Genomic DNA, 20,062 nt, shown 5'->3' with positions numbered 1-20,062 from the left:
CACAGGCACCCTCCCTACGCCTGGAACCACGATGAGTCAGTCCCTCGAAGGAACTCGACACAACTGTTCACAAGCATGTTTTAGCCCCAGTCTTAGCCTGCTCCACACTCCAGCAGTCTGGGTGGGGAGCCCTGCCCTTGCTGAGCCATCCTGAGCTCCTGAAGGAGCTGTGGTCTTCCTCCTACTGGCATCCCTGCTCTCAACACAGAGCCTCTGTGCACACAGGGGCCACTCAGAAGACAAATGCAGAGCTCATCAAGACACCAACAGGTGCACGGGCCACTGTGGCCCTGGCTTGAGGTGGCCTGGTGAGCGGGTGGGCATGGCTAAGCCATGAAGAGAGCCACCTGGAGAAGGAAGATGAGAGCTGTCAGGAGGCCTGCTTCTGCAGACGACCTTGCTGACGTGGACACCACCGACACACAGAGTGCCAAAGGGTGCTTTCAGCATGGAGTGCCTTAAAGACACACACACACACACTCATCAGGATCTCATCACGTGCACACACACATCAAGCATAAGCACACACACTCATCAGGATCTCATCAAGCATAACCAGGAATTAGATAAGGATGGAGATAAGAGGAGGAGGCCCCGAAGCCTTTGCCTGGGGCCTACTCAAGTAGGCCTACTACTCCTTCCTTCTACAGTCTACTCCCCCCCTTTCTTCAACACCCATCCTCCTACTGGCCCAGCTACGGCTTCCCCAAAGGGATTCTGCAGAAAGCAGCTATGTCCACTGTGGGCACAACAACCTGGTGAAGATATGGTTCTCAGACATACAGCCTGAGGCATGGGCAGTGACACACCCACCCCTGCCCCCGAGTTCTCTGGGCACGTGCAAGGACTACACTCACAGCGGCCAGAGACCGGGGGCATCCAGCAGCGACCCAGCCCTCGCCGGGCAACAGGCCTTCAGCCACTGGAGTGGGAGCGAGTGTCCACACATATACACCGTAGACCATCGGGGCCTCCCCTCCGAGGGCAGGACGCTTTCTCAGGAAATCCCAAGCACTACACATCCAGGTGGGGGGCTAGCCAGCAAGGCAGGTTCCTCTCCCAGGGCTCTTCCAATGCCCCCACCGCCCTAGACCAGTGAGCCCAGGTATGGGACTGTGTGAACCCGGGGCCTGACAACCGCCCCAGAGGTGGGGGATGGTCCTGCTCACCAGCCCCTCGGTCTCCTCAGTCGTCCTCTGAAAGTGTGCGGCCATCGCCATGTAGTCTCGCATCTGCTTGTGACACTCCAGGCACTTGATACTGTGCCGGATGAGCCTCACGGGGTCTGGGTAGAGCGGCAAGGCGGGGAGTGGGGTGCTGGCGTTGCTGGAAGCCTGGCCGGGCTGGGAGGGGGAGGGGGGCGCCGCGGCGGCTGGCGCCGTGGAGTTCACAGGGGTGGACACAAACATCTGGTCCGCAGAGATGGGCTTCACAAGCAGCTGGGAGCACTGCATGACAAGCCCCTTGCTCTTGTGGTCGCGGGCGTGCCGCAGCAGGCTGCACTTGTTGAAGAAGAGCAGCGTCTGGGAGCACAGCGTGCACAGCACCTCAATGTGGACACTCCGCCGGCCGTAGTGCTGGCTCAGGCTCTTCTCTAAGGCGAACGCGTCCCCGCACTCCAGGCAGCAGTAGCCACTGGCCGGCACGTGGATCCTGCTGTCCGCGGGTGGGCTGAGGTTGGGCGCATAGAGGGGCACGGGGTTGGAGCTGTGGAGGACCTTGTTGAAGACCTCCACGACCAGCGGGGCGGCCTTCTTCACCTGGTGGACCAGGGGCACTGACATCTGTGTGGGCTGAGGCTGACTCCGCCTCTGTGCAGAGGACTTGGCGGTCACTGATGCAGCCACACTGTGGGGGACCAGGTTCAGGTTGGCCAGGTGCACGGCCTTGGGCAGGAGGTTGGCAGGGGCAGGGGTGGAGGCTGGCGGTGCCGGGCTCTGCTGCGGCTTTCTGCTCGCCTGTGCACCCGAGGCGGCTCCCTTTGGGCCCCGGGCCCCAGAGCTGAAGCAGGAAGGCGAAGGCTCTCTGGCTTTCGTTGTGCACTCCTCCCCTTTCCGGTCACTCTGGGGGCTCCCAGGCTGTGCGCCCACCTCAGCAAAGTGCTCCATCCCGGACAGGGTGGTGGCCTCGTCCTCAGGTGCCTCGCTCGGGGCCTCAGCGGTGGCGCTTCCTAACGGCGAGCCAGCGGGGGACTTACTGGGGTCGTCGGGGTCTGGCAGGATCCTCGTGACAGTCCGCTTGATTTCCCCTGAAGATGTCTTGATGGTTTTGATCCTGACTTTGGGGATTGCTGGTGGGGAGCTGGCAGCCACAGAGGGGGAGCCCTTGCTGCTGCTGTCACTGCAGATGCTCCGAGGGCTGTCAGAGGGCTTGATGCTCTTTCGGGTGGCCTCCAGGGGGCTCCGGGGACTCTTTGGTGACTTGGGCATCTTGGGGCTGCCTTTGGAGCCCTCCTTCGTGGGCCCTGAGGGATCCTTCGTGTGGCTGGGCTGATCCTCCTTGGCAACACTGGCCACTCGTTTAGCCTGCAGGGCCACCAAGGCCGCAACACAGGAGGACAGCTTGGAATGAGCTGGCTTGAGGCGCTGCCTGGGGGGGACTGCCGAGCTGGTGCCGAGCTCTGAGGCCAGCCCCTTGGGCTCTCCAATACTGTTGCCGGGATGGCTACTGAAGTCCAGGGCGTCCCCGAAGAATCGACTGGCATCCAGTTCCTTGTGCACCTCCAATGCTTTCTGCCCGCCTCGCTCGTGCTCCTGAGGACTGCCAAGGGGCAGGGGCTCAGGCTTGGGTTCTTTCTTACAAAAGTGATCAAACATATGCAGCTCTGGGACCGGAAACTTTGTGAGAGCCTCCAGGACAGGGCCCCCCATAGACCCACACCCAGGAGGGGGCGGGAAGTAACTGTCAGAGTGCTTGGGCTTCATTCCAAACCCATTGTCTTTGATGGCGTCCTCGGGCTCTGGGCTGGAGATCGGACTGAACTGGTTAAAAGTTGGTAACGGCTCTGATTTGGAGGCCTCCAGCTTGCCGGGGAAACCCCTGGTACTGTCTCCATTCATGAACGTGGAGTCAAACTTCCCACAGTTGTGGCCTAGACTGTGGGGGTCTGCAGGCAGGTCAGAGCCCCGGAACCCATTGTGCAGGAGGCTGGGGGCGATGTGGTCTTTCTCCGCCTCAAATGACTCCTGGCGGCTGGTGTTCTTGACGATGACACTCACAGCCGGCACATCCGAGGCTGAGCCTGAGTGAGACAAGGACACGTTCTCATCCACACACAAGCCTGGGGGTTTGAGGGGGCTTTCATTCTCCTCACTGGGGGTCTGGATGGCCTCCTTGGCGTCAAGGCTGGTGGGGTCTGGGATGTCAAAGGCAGCCAGAAGGTCATCAAAGTCTGGAGTCTTCATATCCCCCATGGCTGGATGCAGGCAAGGGCTAGAACAGAAGCAGAACAGAATTAGTGATGGCCGGATCCCACCAAGGCTCGATCCAGTATCATCTTCATTGCATAACCCACTCACTGACACGCATGCGGCCAGCACGCCCATACACAAAGCCCCACGCTGTGGGAAGCCACACCCCCGAGTTCTACCTCAGTGGGTTTCCAAAATGCTGGGGGTGCTGGGGGGAGGAGTGGAGAGAAAAGTTAGCACATTGTGACACACCTGCCTGGTGGGCTCGAAGTATCAAACAGGGAAACTCCTGGCTGGCTACATAATCGAAAAGAGAGTACATTCACGTGATACTCCCTCAATTTCTCAGGGAATATCATCACTCCACAATCATAAGCATGAGCAAAAAACTACTCAGTCCTTAAAAAAAAAGAGCCTGACTCAGCACCAGTACCTCCATTCTTTAGAAAACTTGTGGTTCATATATGAGACTTGGCTATAGAAAGTGAAGTTGCTCAGTCATGTCCGACTCTTTGCAACCCCACGAACAGTAGCCTACCAGGCTCCGCCATCCATGGGATTTTCCAGGCAAGAATACTGGAGTGGGCTGCCATTTCCTTCTCCAGGGGATCTTCCCAACCCAGGGATTGAACCTGGGTCTCCTGCATTGCAGACAATTTACTCTTAGTAATTGATCATTAACTTTGGTTTTTTGCTGCATGAATTCAAATCAAATTCAAAACGATTTACTATTGCCAGGATTTAAGCTATCTCATAAATAAACTCTAGCCTATTATATCATCCCCAAGTTTTTTGTTTTTTTTCCTCTAGTCAGTGTCTGCTCGATTCCTTAATTTTCACCCCAAATTCATTACTGGTTGGTGAGTGGATCACTAAACCTGAGGGACTGGGTGACTCTCAAAGAAGCACACAGTTATCAAGCTGACCAGGGAACAGTTTTAAAGTCCTCAATTTTACTTTAATACACAAAGAAAAGAAAATCTGATTTCTTCATGCTTTGGAGAAGCAAAGCTACAAAACTATTGCAAAGGAGGAAACCTGAGGCCTTCCATTAAGAAATTATTAAGGCACTCACGTTTAGTTGAGATGTGGGGCTGGCTGGTTCAAACCTGTTGAGAAGAGGAAGAGAAACCCCACCATCTCCCTGGTTCAGCCCATAAATCCTGCATCTGCTGTAGCATCCCAGAGCCTGACATGCTTAAGTGTCTCTTACACCACGCTGGTACTGAAAGCCTTTGTTAATGCTGACCAACACAGCTCTTTCGTAAAGCAGAACAGTGGCTGCACAGAACCAGATAAGGGGTGAATCCCTGGGCCCAGGAACCCCAATGCCAGAAATTTGTTCTAAGAACAAAAATTCACCCACAAGTTATATGCAAAAGTGTATGGTACTAGTAAAACAACACCAAAAGGAAACACACGCAGACACACAAAGAAATCTAAATGTCCATGGACAAGGAATGGTTAATAGACTATTAAGTAGTCGTTAAAAACTCTAATTATGAAACCTAGGTAGCAACATGGAAAATCACTTACAGTGTTAAGTTTAAGAAAAGAGAAATACAAAACCTTTGTCAAACTATAACAATGTAAAACTGAGCATGCATTTGGGCCAAGACTGAAAGAAAAAAGTGATTTGTGCACGGTGGTGGGATTACTGGTGGGTTATTTTTTCACAACTTTTGTGTGTGTTAGTAGACTCCTTTTATAATTAAAAAAAGGGAAAACAGGGAAAAAAAGGAAACAGAATCACAGGGGACCAGTCAGCATAGGTATATCTATTGCCGCCCCATGGGCTCAACAGGCTTGCAGGCTTGGCTTGTTTCTTGTCCCACCCCACCAAGCCCCAACAAAACACACCTGCCTTCTTAAAGAGTTCTCACAGAACACAAAATTCCCCCACAATTGGGAAGATGTCTAATTATGGTAGACACTAACAAAGTGAAACCCCAATTATCTTAACAGAATATGAGCTGGCAGAATCACTGAAGAGATGTAAAAGTTTCTGGATAACAAGTGATTGTCTCGTGGGACAGAAGTGTTGGAGCCCATAAGTGAGGGGAAGACACTGGGTGTGGTGGGAGCACCGGCTCCCGGTACCAAGTGAGATACCATGCAGGCCAGTCCCAAATGTAAGGAGACACCTGTGCGGCATCTGCTTTACCTTCAACTCCCCAGGGCTCCTCTTCTGTCTAGGAAAACATGGCTGAGGGAGCAGGGCTGAACAGATTGGGCTTTTAAGGGGCTGGGAAAAGCATGTGGGAGAGGAGTGGTGGCAGTTGGCGGGTGCTTCAAGGGTCAGTGAGGAGCCCACCACCTTTACCTCTGGGTCACAGAGATCCTACGTGGAAGTCCTGTCCTCCACACAGAGAAACCTCAGGAGTGGGCTGAGAATGGTCAGAGGTCAAAGCAAAAGCTATCTTTTGCTAGGAAAACCAGAGCTAATAAATGGTATGGCGGGTCTCTATTTAAAACAAACCAAAAAAATTTAATATAGATTTTATGAAAAAGGGGAGAGGAATAGTCTAAAATGTTAAAAAAATATCTCAACAGATGAAATTTTCTTTCCTTTTTATCTACACTTTAAAATTATTTATTCAAACTATTTATTTCTAATTTTATTACTTAAGTAATTGTATTATATTTTTAACATTATGAACAGAAGAAGAAATTAGGCAGGCCAAAAAATTTAAGGAATTTCTTACAGAGGGCTCCAAAAATCATTACTATAAAACTCTTAAAGTATATCTAGCATGACTCAGCAAGGGACTGCCAGCTAGAAAATTGGTGAAGTAACTTAATTAAGATTAAAGGTGTAGTCAAAATAATAAGCTTCAGCACACACCAATGTCTGCAAACTGTTGCAAGCAGCCAAAGTTGGAAAGTGAAGTGAAGTCGCTCAGTCATGTCTGACTCTTTGTGACCCCATGGACTCTAGCCTACCAGGCTCCTTCCTCCATGGGATTTTCCAGGCAAGAGTACTGGAGTAGGTTGCCATTTCCTTCTCCAGGGAATCTTCCCAACCCAGGGATCGAACCCGGGTCTCCTGCACTGCAGACAGACGCTATACCATCTGGGCCACCAGGGAAGCCAAAATTGGAAAGTGTAGACCACAAAAGGCTGCCTGCCTGCCCACCTTGCCTCACCTGGGGGCAGGCCTCAGGACCCAGGGTGATGGCCCCTGCCCCAGGGCCACAAATACCTGGCTGCCTGGCCTTACCTGGGGGCAGGCCTCAGGACCCAGGTGATGGCCCCTGCCCCAGGGCCACAAACACCAGCCTAGGACCCACAACCCACCCTGCAGAACATTCAGTAGGGCTCACCCTAACGCATCTGAACAAGCCAGATGCAGATCTGGTGAGCTAACCCAGTGATCTAAAGCGGCCAATCAGCAGGCAAGGTAGGTTCCCCGGGGCTCTGGGGCCCGGGCTGAGAGCCACTCTCCCTTCAAGGTGAGAGGGTGGAAATGTGCTATGATGCATACAAGTCCCTTGAGGGTGAAGAACAACTTCAGAACTGGCAGACTGACACTGTATCCTCTCAGGGTAACTTTCTATTCAGGAAATATCTGGAAACTAAAAAAAATAATAAATAAAGTGAATATAAATTCCCAGCTTTTATTATAGGGTCTACCTGCTGCCCAGGACATTCTGCCAAACTGTTAAGTAAACGTCAACTAGATGAGAGGGAGAGAACACCTTGATTTTGAAAGGGCCCTCATCAGGCCTGATTAACCTAGTAGAATTCTTTGAAAGGATAAAAGCAATATAATTATGGCAGAAGCAGTAGGCAGAAAATTTCTAATGCCAAAATTCCACCAGAAAAACCAACAAACTGAATTCCACATTGCTGTGTGTATGTCTGTCTTTATCTGATTGTTGTTTATGGGAAATCACGAACAACGGCATTTTTTTTAAAAAACCACTGATCAGTTCTGGACTGGAACTTGATGCTTTCATAAACTGCCTAGAATGGTAGTTTCCAACCATAGGGCCCCCAACTTCATATCCACAAATGTGCTTCCAGTGACCAGCCGTTAGAAACACCACTACTGGGACTTCCCTGGTGGTGCAGTAGATAAGAATCAGGCTTGATCCCTGGTCCAGAAGAGTCCACAAGCCCCAGGGCAAGTAAGCCTGTACACCGCCACTGCTGAACCTGAGCTCCAGGGTCCAGGAGTCACAACCACTGAGCCCACGTGCAGCAGATACAGAAGGCCATGCCCCTAGAGCCTGTGCTCCGGAACAAGAGGGGCCACTGCAACTAGAGAGCAGCCCCTGCTCACCACAACTAGAGAAAACCTGCACAGCAACAAAGACCCAGCACAGCCAAAAATTAGCTAGAGAAAAAATTAAAAAAAAAAAAACAAACCCACTACTGAATAAGAGTCCATGAAAAAATTAATTTGAAAAGGAGGTATCATATTTAAAATGCTTTGAGAACCAATAATCTAGCAGAAAATACACTAGGCTGTTAGATTCACAAGGGAAGAGGTTTATCTGTCTGTTCAACACTGCATTTTCCATTAGGCACTCAATAAATATTTACTGAAGCAATAAAATGCAACCTTCAAGATTGCAAATGGCCTAAAAGCTGTTCCAGAAATCAAAATGCAAAATTAAAAGACAAGTTCTCAGGAGGCTGTATGAATAGGCAAAATTATGGCAAAGAAGCCTCAGTGAAGGCAAACGTGAAGGAACACTTAGGCAAAAGCAATTCCAATTACACTTTTAGAATAATGGGTTCTGAGCTAAACTGTTCAATAAAGAAGCATCAGCTTGGACTGTTCCCTTAAGACACCACGTTGCATGTCTCATAACGGAAAGCCCAGAAAATACTGGGCAGTATCAGAAAGGACAGCGGAAACAAAACGAAACTTGCGATCCCACCCTTATTCAGAACCACTCCATGTCCACAGCAAGATGTGCTGTGCAGTTTCGGCTCCCCATATCTTAAGAAAGATGTGCCACAATTGGGAAATGTCTCAAAAAACGAGATTGAGTAGATGGAAGAGCTTTCTAATGAGAGCCTAAAAATCAGAGCTCTATTTTATTCTAGAGATCATGGTTTAGGGGCAAGGGGGAGCATAACTGAAGTATCGGTTTATTCACCAAACCTCAAACACTGGAGAGTAGAAGGCTGCATTTTTGAAGTCTGAAGTAAATGAACATATAGGTCTACAACAACGTAATCCATTAGTCAGAAAATATACTGAAACTGTTAAAGGGAAAATGCATAAACGTGGTAACATCCACATTTACTCAAATCTAGGAAAAAAAATTTTAATGGCTCTGAGAAACTGAAAACTTGGTGGCCTGTTTCTCTTAACAGTGTTAAGTTCAGAAGCAACAGATTAATGAGAGTTCAATTACAGGACATAAGTGGGGGAGACGCCCTCCAGATCTAAGAAAACTCCGATTCTGTTCAGTGCAATCTGTCTAATGAGACAAGGCAACAAGCAGCATCACAGATTTTCAGAACAACCAGAGTGAGAGACCACATGCCCCAGGGAACACTGGGCCGTGAGGCCACAAAGACAGGTTTCTTTGCATCTGCCACTGCTTGCTGGGTGAAGACTACAGGGGAAGAAGAAGATGTGTGTGTTACAACCTGCAGGTGACCTCTTTACGCTGCTGCCCCACATGATCAAATGTGGTGTAAATGTTGACATCATCTATGTTCAATTATTGTTATTAACAGTTAAAGGTTTAAAAGTGAATAAACAGAAGTTATCCTCAGCTTTTTATTTTGGAAGAAGCATCCCAGGGGATAAGGAAGCAAAAAATAACTCAGTCTGTATGAAAGCACAGAGAGAGAAAGAGAAAGATTACTTAGCAGATACTAAGAAAGCACTTGAGTTGGTTCCCAGGTGGGAGAACTTCTGAACCAAGATGGAAGCTGGACAAAAGAGAGAATGAGCGAGCAAGCTGCTACTCCCACGACCTGCAGGAATGTCAGTCTGGATGCTCAGAAATGTCAGAAAAAGACATTGCTACTATGGGGCTAGAGATGGGAGCTCAGTGAAACTTTAGCTGGATCAAAGGAAACAGGAAGAACTACCCTTCACCAATTAACTGTGTGAGGATCTTGGGCAAGTCTTGGCTTAATATGTAAAATTAAGCTCACTTGAAGGACCTCTGAGAAACTGAACAGGCTAGGCTACAAATTAAAACTATCGGATTTCTATGTAAAACTTGAATCCTAAAGAAGACAAGCAGACTGTCTACCACGTATATACTAGTGCCCTCCTCAATACACACCTGAGGACTCCTTACAGATCTAAGTGACCCCAAGTCATGGACGTTCTGAGTCGGTCAGTGGCCAGTGCTTCATTTCATGAGGCACCCGGTATTCTAATCATTAGCAAAAAACAGCGAGAGAGAGTCTCAGCTGTATACAAGAAAACTGTGCCCCAAAGGACCCACACAAAAACAAGAAAGAGTTCCATTTGTCTCTTTGTCTGGTCTTTGCCAGAATGATTGCTATAAAATGCTTATCTGATCCCATCTCAAAATCCCATCACCTTCAAACCGAGCTCAGACTCTTCCCCAGCAGGCAGAATCCATTCCCATCTGCTCTGTGTCCACCTCTCCAGCTGCTGCCCAGGGTACCTTTCAGTTACTAGTGCCTCTCTCCAACTTTCTTGTGCCTGTGGATCAGAGCTCAAGCTGTCCTCCTCACTGGCCCCCAGTATAAACCTGCCCCCAAACCCCCCTCATCCCAGATATCATGCTCCAGGCGCCCTCCTCCTGGACGCCTTCTCTGAAGAGTCTGCCCTTCTCTTGCTCTGTGGCAGCGCTGCCCAGGGAGGCTGGGATCGTGGCCTTTGCCTCGAACACACCTAACACACCTGGCACCCAATGGCATGTGGGCTGTCACTGCCCCCACTCCTCCCAGAACCTTTTCCTGAGGCCCTTCAAACCCTGGCCGACACACCTGTCCCTGCCTGCCCTGCCCAGGTGTCCCTACTTTCTCCCTCTCTAGGCCCTTCCAGCCCCAACCAAAAATTACATTTCCCAGGAAGAGAACTGCAGTGCAAGCATTCCGACAAGACTCACAGGATGTCAGAGCTGAAGCGGACCTCAGGAATGACCTGGTCCAGGGACTTCGGAATACCTGTCTGCAGACTGCTGATGGACCTGCTGCAAAAGAATAACACAAAGAGTGACTTTACAACAGAATCCCAGGTTCCACTGTGGCAACTCTGATTCACTGGGCCTGGGACAGATCTCTGCATTGGTTTTTAAAGCTTCCCAGTTGATTCCAGGGCTCTGGGCTAGTACAACCTGTTCATTTTATTCACGAAGAACTGAGGCTCAGAAAGAACAGGTTCACCCATCTCATAATGATCCAATGCCAAGACTTCTGTGGGCACCAAGGACACAAAGGGAAGGCCCAGACCCTGTTGTTGAGCGCCGTCCCTGCTACAACCCACTGAAAACACCTCACAGCCACACACCTGTGGGCACCCTCAAATGCTCATCAAGGGGACACGGGCCCCCTAGGCAAGGAAGGGAGGAGGACTTTCTCTGACGGTCCCTGTCAGAAGTCACCCCACCCTCCCTCATGCTCCTGTTTGTTTCACTTATGGGATAATTGCCTACCTTTATTTCAGTTACTTCAGTAACATGTTCTCTCTTCTGCTTCTTCATAAGCTCCTCAGTAGGCATTCACTTCATCATTAGTTAATCGGTATCCCTCAATTCAAGACTCAGCTGTCTACCTGGAGAGGCATCTCCAACCTAATGTGGCCAAAATCTAACTCTTGATTTCCTCCTACCTTCTTTCTCACTCCGTAAATGCCAACTCAAGCCTTCCAGATGCTTAGGCCAAACCTCTGCATCCTCAACTCCTCTTTCCCCTCATAACCTTCATCTAAATCCATAAGCAAATCCCACCAACTCTACCTTCAAAAATCCAGCCGTTTCTCAGCACCTCCAATCATCTTCTCCTCTTTCCTGGATCCCCACAAAAACCTGCTTGCCTGGTCTCCTTGACTCTACTGTTGTTGTTGTTTAGCCATAAGCTGTGTCCAACTCTTTGCAACCCCATGGACTGCAGCCTGCCAGGCTCCTCCATCCACGGGATTCTCCAGGCAAGAACGCTGGAGTGGGCTGCCATGCCGTTCTCCAGGGGAGCTTCCCAGCCCAGGGACTGAACCAGGTCTCCTGCACTGGCAGGTGGATTCCTTACCACAGAGCCACCAGGGAAGCCCCCTTGCCTCTGCTACTCATTCTCAACACCGCAGCCAGAGTGCTGCTTTTAAAACACCCACCAGATCATGTTCTTCCTCTCCTCAAAAGCCTTCCACATCATCCCATTTCATGAAGAGTAAAGTCCAGTCTTCACCCTAGCCTACACGCCCAGGATGATCTAACAGTTGCTCAACCACGCAGGGCATACTCCTGCTCTGAGTCTCTGCATTTACTATTCCTCTGCTTGGGATGTTCCTCCCCTCAGATTTCTGTGGGCTCAGTCTTCACTCCCTTCAGGTCTTTATTCAAACATCACTTTGTGAGGTGCCCTCTGTGACCACTACGCATAAGCTACCAATCCCCAACCTCACCATCAATTTCTGTCCCTTCAGTCTGCTTTTTCCTTCATGGTCCTTAGACCATCTGACACATTATAAAATTGCTCATCTATCTGTTGTCCATTTATAGGCTCCACTTCATTTGCTAGACGGTAACCCTGGTTAGAAAGCGGGAACAATGCGATAGGCTTATCTGTCCAGAACTAAGATTGTTCAAGGATAGTACAGATTCCTGAGCAGATTTATTACCAGTCAAACAGCTGGTAAATTTGCTATGTTATTTGTGTTTAGCTTTTAAAAATCTATTATAAGTAGAGAGAAACTGAGTGGTGATGGGGCCTTGCCAGTGGGAAGGGTCTGAAGCAGCACTTGTCTATGAATTTGAGGCCTCTGTGGGACTGTTTAAGTTAAATATTTTATTGGTGGAAAGTGCCTACTGGCCACTGTCCCCACAACAAGGTCCTCTGTCTTGAGGATGGGATCAGCATGATGCCAGCGGAGGGGGAAGACTAGCTCTGAGATGATGAGGACATGGGGTGGTCTGGAATTTTAAGGAAAGAGGATACAACTCCGTGACTATACCAAAAATCACTGAATTCATGCACTTTACATGGGGGAATTGTATGTCATGTGAATTACCCCTCTATAAAGCTGTTGCTGCTGCTGCTAAGTCACTTCAGTCGTGTCTGACTCTGTGCGACCCCATAGAGGGCAGCCCACCAGACGCCCCCGTCCCTGGGATTCTCCAGGCAAGAACACTGGAGTGGGTTGCCATTTCCTTCTCCAATGCATGAAAGTGAAAACTGAAAGTGAAGTCACTCAGTCGTGTCCGACTCTTAGCGACCCCATGGACTGCAGCCCACCAGGCTTCTCCGTCCATGGGATTCTCCAGGCAAGTGTGCTGGAGTGGGGTGCCATTGCCTTCTCTGCCATAAAGCTGTTAGATTCTTAGAAAAGACAGACAGGAAGGAGGATAGAGCGGAAAGGAAGCACGGTTATAAAGCACTGTACAGCTGCCAGCAATGATGCAAGTGGAAACTAGGTTTAGGCAACAAAATTGAAGCAGGAGTAAGAACCAAGATAAAAACAGATACGTTGTGACCAGTAGCCCCTTCCTTTCATTACTTGAAACAGATCCCAGCAGGAGCAAGTACTGCGAGAAGCCACTTTGTTAAAACGGAAGGGGACCCAGGGCCTGAGTAAAAAGGAAGATAGGGCTCCTGCTGTCCACACACCATCCTGAGGAGTCCCCACCCACTGAACTTTGTAAAAGCATCATCTCTTGGTAGCAGAGACCCCCAAACTTGGGCAAGAAGCCTCAGACCTACTGGGAACCAAGCATTCGCTCCCAGAACAAACGGTCCCCTCTGGTACCTACGGTGGCTCTGCGTGTGTCACCAATCTCATCTACCACGGGCAAACCAGAGTTCCCAAATTTAAGGGCTGGGGTGAGGGGCAAATGTGCTGTTAGTCTTGGGGTGTCTCTGCAGCTCCCTAGCTCACTACAGAGTTCGGGAGTCAGAGAGTCAAAGGCCTGGTCAAGGCTGCCTCTCCCAGCTGCTCTGTTCTCACTCCCCATTTCTTCTCCTCACAGCTCCACACACACGTAAACATATACTCTTCTCCTTCCCCTCCCTCTCTCATCCCTGACTCCCTCCTCCACGCCCCCTCCGTCCCTCCATCCTGTCCTCTCTTCCCCTCCTCTCTCCCTCCTCCACCCCCTCCTCTCTCTCCTCCACGCCCCTCTCCATCCCTCCACCCCTCCTCTCTCCCTCCTCCACGCCCCCTCCATCCCTCTGTCCCCTCCATCCCCTCCTCTCGTCCCCTCCTCTCTCCCTCCTCCATGTCCCCTCTCCATCCCTCCATCCCCTCCTCTCTTCCCCTCCTCTCTCCCTCCTCCACGCCCCTTTCCAACCTTCCAACCCTCCGTCCCCTCCTCTCTTCCCCTCCTCCATGTCCCCCCTCCATCCCTCCGTCCCCTCCTCTCTTCCCCTCCTCCATGTCCCCTCTCCGTCCCTCCGTCCCCTCTTCTCTTCCCCTCCTCCATGTCCCCCCTCCATCCCTCCGTCCCCTCCTCTCTTCCCCTCCTCCACACCCCTCTCCATCCCTCCGTCCCCTCCTGTCTCCCTCTTCCATGCCCCCCTCCATCCCTCCGTCCCCTCCTCTCTTCCCCTCCTCCATGTCCCCTCTCCATCCCTCCGTCCCCTCTTCTCTTCCCCTCCTCCATGTCCCCCCTCCATCCCTCCGTCCCCTCCTCTCTTCCCCTCCTCCACACCCCTCTCCATCCCTCCGTCCCCTCCTGTCTCCCTCTTCCATGCCCCCCTCCATCCCTCCGTCCCCTTCTCTCTTCCCCTCCTCTCTCCCTCACACTTTATTCATTACCCCTTTCCTCTGCTCTCTTCTCTCCTTCTCCTAAAAGAGATCTGGGTGAGCTCTTCCACACGGCTGCTCAGATCCCAGGCAGCTCACCTCCTGCAGGAACACAGGGCCCCAGCCAAGGCAGCTTTTCAGCAGCAGCCTGGCGTGCCAATGGACCTGACATCCAGGTGTGCACAGGTGTGCCCACCGCGTGCGTCTCTGGTGAGCCACGGGAATGACAGGGAATGATATGCTCAAGAAGACATCTCTATGTGCCCTTCCACCATCAGAAAAAATGGAATATTAAAAGTGCTTATCTTTTAAAGATATTATCTGTAAAATGTTCACAAATAAAATGATGTGATATTTGGGATTTGCCTCAAGACAAACACAGGGCAGGAGGAAGCGGGAGGGACACAGATAATGAGACAAGATTGGCCATGAACTGATAACTGTTAGATCTGCTGTGAGGAATACACGGGGGTTTGTTATGTTATTTTCTCCATGTATGCACATTTTAGCATATTAGGGACCAGACTCTTGGAGAGTGGACTCTACAGGTGCAAACAGCCAGCCTCCAAGGTCATACCCATTAGGATGGCTAGTATCAAAAACAAACAAAAGCAGAAAATAGCAAGTGCTGATGAGAATGTGGTGGAGAAAGTAGGGTCCTTATGAGTTGCTGGTGGAAATGTACTATTTTCCATATTGGCTGCAATTATACAAACATAGTAGACCTAACACTTCTAGGCATATAGCCGAAAGAACTGAAAGGAACCGCAAAGAAGTATTTGTAAATCTATGCCCGTAGCAACATGATTCACAACGTCCAAAGGTGGGAAAAAGCAAAAAACAAAACAACCCAAGGATCCATCAGTGGATGAATAGGTAAACAAAATGTGATATAAATATAAAAGGGAGTATTATTCAGTCATAAAAAGGACTGAAATTCTGATACAGGCTAAAACATGGATGAACCTTAAAGACAATATGCTAAATGAAATTAGCCAGATACAAAAGGACAAACATGGCATGATTCCACCTAATAAGAAGTACCTAGAGTAGTCAGATTCATAGACACAAAAAGCAGAACAGTGGTTATCGGGACACAGGGAGAAAGCATCAGGGATCATTATCTAACAGTACAGAGCTTCAGTCTGGGATGATAGATAGGTTCTGGAGATTGTCGGTGGTGATGGTTAGGTAGATGTCCTTAATGCCGCTGAACGTACATTTTTAAATGGTTAAAATGGTTTAAGTCAACTATATTTCAATAAACATAATAATGAAAACACTCAAAAAATTCTAGGATCCCCTTTAAAAGTGGTTAAAATGGTCAATTTTCTTATGTATATTTTACCACAATTTTAAAAAATAATAACAGCTACCAAGGAACATTAAAAAAAAAAAATCAGTGCGTCCAGACTTTCAGCTCTTCAAGGCCCGCTCAGGTGAACCTAGGCATCATACCTCGGTGAGGCTCTCAAAACAAGGGCGTGGTAGGTGTCGCTGGGGGTGCAGAGCCGTGGAGAAAGGAACAGCTTCTACCTAGGTACATGGTCTAGTCTCCAAATACCACCTAGGAAACAAGAAAAATAAAATGTCTTTTAATAGGCCTGAATGGCAAACATTAAAGTAAGTTAATAATAATAATAAAGTGTAGGTCAGACCCTGAGAAAAATCTCCAAATGTAATTCAAAGCAGGCTTCAAATGTAATCCAAGATAAAACCTTCCCCAGCCCCAGAAGGGCTTCCCAGGTAGCTCAGTGATCAAAAATCCACCTGCCAATGCAGGAGACAAAGGAGATGCAGGTTCACCCCCTGGGGTGGGATGATTTCCCCTGGAGAAGGCAACCCAGTCCAGTATTCTTGCCTGGGAAATCCTAAGGACAGAGGCGCCTGGAGGGCAACAGTCCACAGGACTCTCAGAATCAGGCACGACTGGCAACTAAAGGACAACAGTGACGACAGTCCCAGATCCTCTCCTCCTTGCTTTTTGCAGTGTTGTGCTTCAGAACCCAGACCACCTGGGTTCCAGTCCAGCTCTGCTGCGTCTGGGGCACGTGGCCTTGGGCAGGTTTCTCACCTCTGTGTCTCAGTTTCCCATATGTAAATGGGGATTACAGGAGGCAACATTCGTGAAATATTCGTGAAACTCTTTCCCTGCCTTGAACAGCAAATGCACGTGTTTGTTAGGAATTTTGCCACCAACCTCAGTGGCCAACAAGCTTCCTCATAATTTTTCAGAGTGCCCCTGCAGACAACTGAACCCCTAAATAGCAGGGACACTGGAGACACACACAGGGGACAGAGACAGCACATGTGGAGGCTGGTCACCCCCCATCACAGCTCGCCCTCCAGGGCTCAGAAGGGCCACAGAAGCAGAGGGCCAAGAAGTGTGCAACGCGCCTGGGGGCAGGCGGGCTGGGAAGAGTGGGCTGGGAAGAGTCACAGGTACGGGAGAGACAGGGAAGGGACAAGCACCAAATAGGGGGTGAGGCAAGAGGGAAGACGTGGGGAAGCGGCCAGACCCTTCTTTGCTTTAACAAGCGGTCCTCAACACTACCTGAATGGAACCGACTCAGGAACCTTGGAAATGGCCACAGCCGCCCGAGACTCCAGTGTAACAGGCCCATGTGGAGAAACCCTCAGGTGCATGCACACACAAGCAACAGAACAAAAAGTCTCATTTCTAATTCTGCTCACTCTCACTCTAATTCCGCATTCCCTTGCTTGGCTTCATTTTTGTCTTAACTTTAGCATTTGATTGGATTCTAAATAGAGATATAGACAATATTAGTAGAAAAATTTATAAGGGAATAGAAGGAAACTCATTATCCCAATTCTACAGAAGGGAAACACAGAAAACTTGTTTTTCCTTTTCTTTTTTGGACCGTATGTTTTCAAAACATAAACAAGCAGAAAACATGCTTCCACATGAGGATAAAGTCCAAGGCCAGGGGATGGGGTACGTGATGTCTTAGATCTGATGCCCAAGTGAGTTAGTTCCAAGGTGCTCCAACGAGTGGTGCCGATTCCTTATTCCGGGGCGCCCTCAGTCCTGCTGACGCTGGAGCCTCCCGGGTTGTTCAGACCATCTCTGCTGCCAGTAACACAGCCCGGCTGCACAGAGCGGTGGCAAGCTTGAGCACCAGGTGCCACTGGCCCAGGCTGGCTGGCTCTCTCGGGCCACCTACACTCTACACACACGTGGATCGATAGGAGCTTCACCGCTTACCAAACTCTACTGCCATTTCACAGGGAACTCGCCAATTGAGTGGCAGAAATCAAGACTCAAGCTCAGGCTCCCAGGTGCCTCCAAGGACCAGAGTGCCCTTCCCCCCACGGACTGTGAACCAAGAGGTCTGACTTCACGCTACAGGGACCCCACCTCCCTGTCCTCCCAAGGTGCTACTGCATATGGCACGCACTTTCCTTCAGCTGGCACTGAGACATTCACTACGGTTGTTGCCATAATCATGACACACCTTAGGGTGTTGTGAGACTGAGGTTAGAAATCTAGAATACTGTTCTCGATTAGAAGTTCTTCCAACACCAGAAAGATTAAGAACTGTCAGAGCCCAGGAGATTCTAGGAAGCCATTAAATTTAAGCTGCTAACTCTACAAGAAAGAAAATGAAGGCCCAGAGAGGTGAGGTAATCAAATGAGATAAGGGACATAAACTGAAGAGTTTTATTACCGTGGAAGATTCCTCTTATTCCTAGCAAAGCCACTGGCCCTGCCTAAGCTTCCCAGAAAGTCTCCAACTCAGTTACCATCCAAATCTTTATCAAACACCCAGCATTAAGCTTATTAACCCTTAGACCAGTGATTCTGGTCCTGGAAGCACATGAGAAACACTCAGGAAGCACTATTAATACCTAATCCCACCACAGACCAACTACATCAGACTCTTTTAAGAGTTGGGCCAAGCGTTCTTTAGGAAACAATGCAAAGGACTGATGTGTCTGGGCTTGTGAACCATGGCCTTTAGACCAAAGTATAGTCTGGGGACCTCTGGCCTCAAAAATCACCCCAAAATCTTGTTAATAACGCAGACTTCTGGGTCCACCTGGAGACTGACTCCAAGTGAGAGGAGAGCATCCCAGGAATCCGAGGCTGACCAGAGAACCACAGCGCTGGTACCAAGTGAGTCCTGGAAATCACACCCGTGCTCCAGCCGACCCTGTGGTCCGGGATGGCCCTAGCAGCTGGCCTGGCAAAGGCTCCCGGATGATTTAGACTTTGGTTCCCTCTCTAAGCTGACAGCCCCTGCAGACGCCCCACGGCATCAATCCCCAGCAGCTGCAGTGAACCTCTCAGAAAGGACAGCAGAGTCTAGCACGGTTCTGCACGGCCAACCCAGGCCTCCCATCTCACCCAGAGCTAAGGTGCAGGCCCCCACAAGGATCTACAAGCCCAGGGGGACCACCCTGGCCCCTCTCCCGTGCCTTCCCCCTCCTCTCTCCAGTCTTTCCTCGCCACTAACTGCTCCTCCCCCACGGCTCCCTGTCTCGCTCCTTCAGAGCTCTGCTCAAATGTCCTTTATCACAGAGACGTCCCTACTTCACCCAGAAAACCTGCCTCCCCAACAAACCTCTCTGTCCTCTGTCCCTGCTTTGTTTTTCCTCATAATACTTTCCACCACCTCTCAAACTTTGTTTTCCTTATTACCTGTAAGCCTTCACACACTAGATCATGAGCTCCACGAAAGTAAGACTTTTGTTTATTTTCTTCCGTGTTATTGTCCCAGTACCTATAGTGCCTGGCACAGGGCAGAGACCCAAATATTGATTCTAGGAATTAATACCTTAGAAACACCAATCTCAAAACATGATTTGAACCAAAAGATCATCAAGGAGCTGATTATGCTGAAATCACTTCTCCACTCCTCTCATCTTGGCCGAAGCCTTTTTAAAAACAGGCTAAAAGCCTAATGAAACAGAGACCATTTAGAAATAAGGATTTTCAGCCAATTAACCCAATCCAAATGGGTCTGTGAGTCAATGACAACTTGTTCTGAGGAACAGATGAAGCTATGGAGACAGAAAATACAGTTGAAAGAAGTTAATCAGACGGATGGATTTCAGATACTGCCCTGGTATCGGTGCAGGCTCAGAAGAAAACCTGAGGGCACTCCCAGCCCTCTTCCCACAGGGAAGTCTCCAGCAGACCAGACAGGACAGGCAGGCTCCCATCCAGGGTGAGTGGGCAACATGCAGGCCCAGTGCAGGACACGACCGCCTGCTCCCCACAGAATGAGCCATCAAACGAACATACCTGAGGGGGACCCATCTCTTTCCCTGTGCCCACTTATCCCCACCTGCTTCCAAAACTCATCTGAAACCACGGACAATAAGCTCTACCAGGTTGGGAGCACAGAAGCTTTTGTCAAGGCCTCACAGCAGCTGGGGAGAATTCCACCGTTACTAGGTCTCACTGAGTTCCTCGGTGCTGCTTCCTTCCTCCATCCTAGTCCTTGCTAACCTCTCTCCTCGCCACCTCTGGTCTCTCCCCACAGTCATCCTATGTGTCTCTTTAAGACCAGTCTTCCCCCAAACACCATTTTTAGTCATCCACTCTGCTCAAAAATCTACAATAGTTTCCTGTGGCCCATCACATCAGCTGTAACCCCAATGCCAGGCTTTTGAGAACCTCTGAAACCTATGCATTGACCAAGTCTCCTGACTGCATTTCAACAGCTGCTTCTTCACCTGCCTCAAAGCACCAAATCACTGCCTTCACCTTCAAGAGCACCGG

General features: G+C 49.7%; 1 protein-coding gene across 3 annotated transcripts in view; it reads right to left on the bottom strand.

Moving 5' to 3' along the window:
* ZNF592 (zinc finger protein 592) overlaps window positions 1-20,062 on the bottom strand; it is a 51,793-nt gene that overhangs the window by 21,759 nt on the left and 9,972 nt on the right. For 2 of the 3 annotated variants that reach the window (XM_018065992.1, XM_005695002.3), the window contains exons 2-4: window positions 15,772-15,880; window positions 10,469-10,552; window positions 1,170-3,432 (exon numbers count right to left, since the gene is read on the bottom strand). In XM_018065992.1, coding sequence (XP_017921481.1) covers window positions 1,170-3,413 — 2,244 coding nt within the window. In that variant the 5' untranslated portion in view covers window positions 3,414-3,432; window positions 10,469-10,552; window positions 15,772-15,880. The remainder of the gene's footprint in view (window positions 1-1,169; window positions 3,433-10,468; window positions 10,553-15,771; window positions 15,881-20,062) is intronic. The other variant, XM_018065993.1, reaches the window with a different exon arrangement.

Source organism: Capra hircus, chromosome 21 (assembly GCF_001704415.2).
Source record: "Capra hircus breed San Clemente chromosome 21, ASM170441v1, whole genome shotgun sequence".
Classification (NCBI taxonomy): Eukaryota; Metazoa; Chordata; class Mammalia; order Artiodactyla; family Bovidae; genus Capra; species Capra hircus.
Note: the sequence above shows the minus strand (reverse complement) of the source record. Positions and strands in the feature narration are given on the sequence as shown.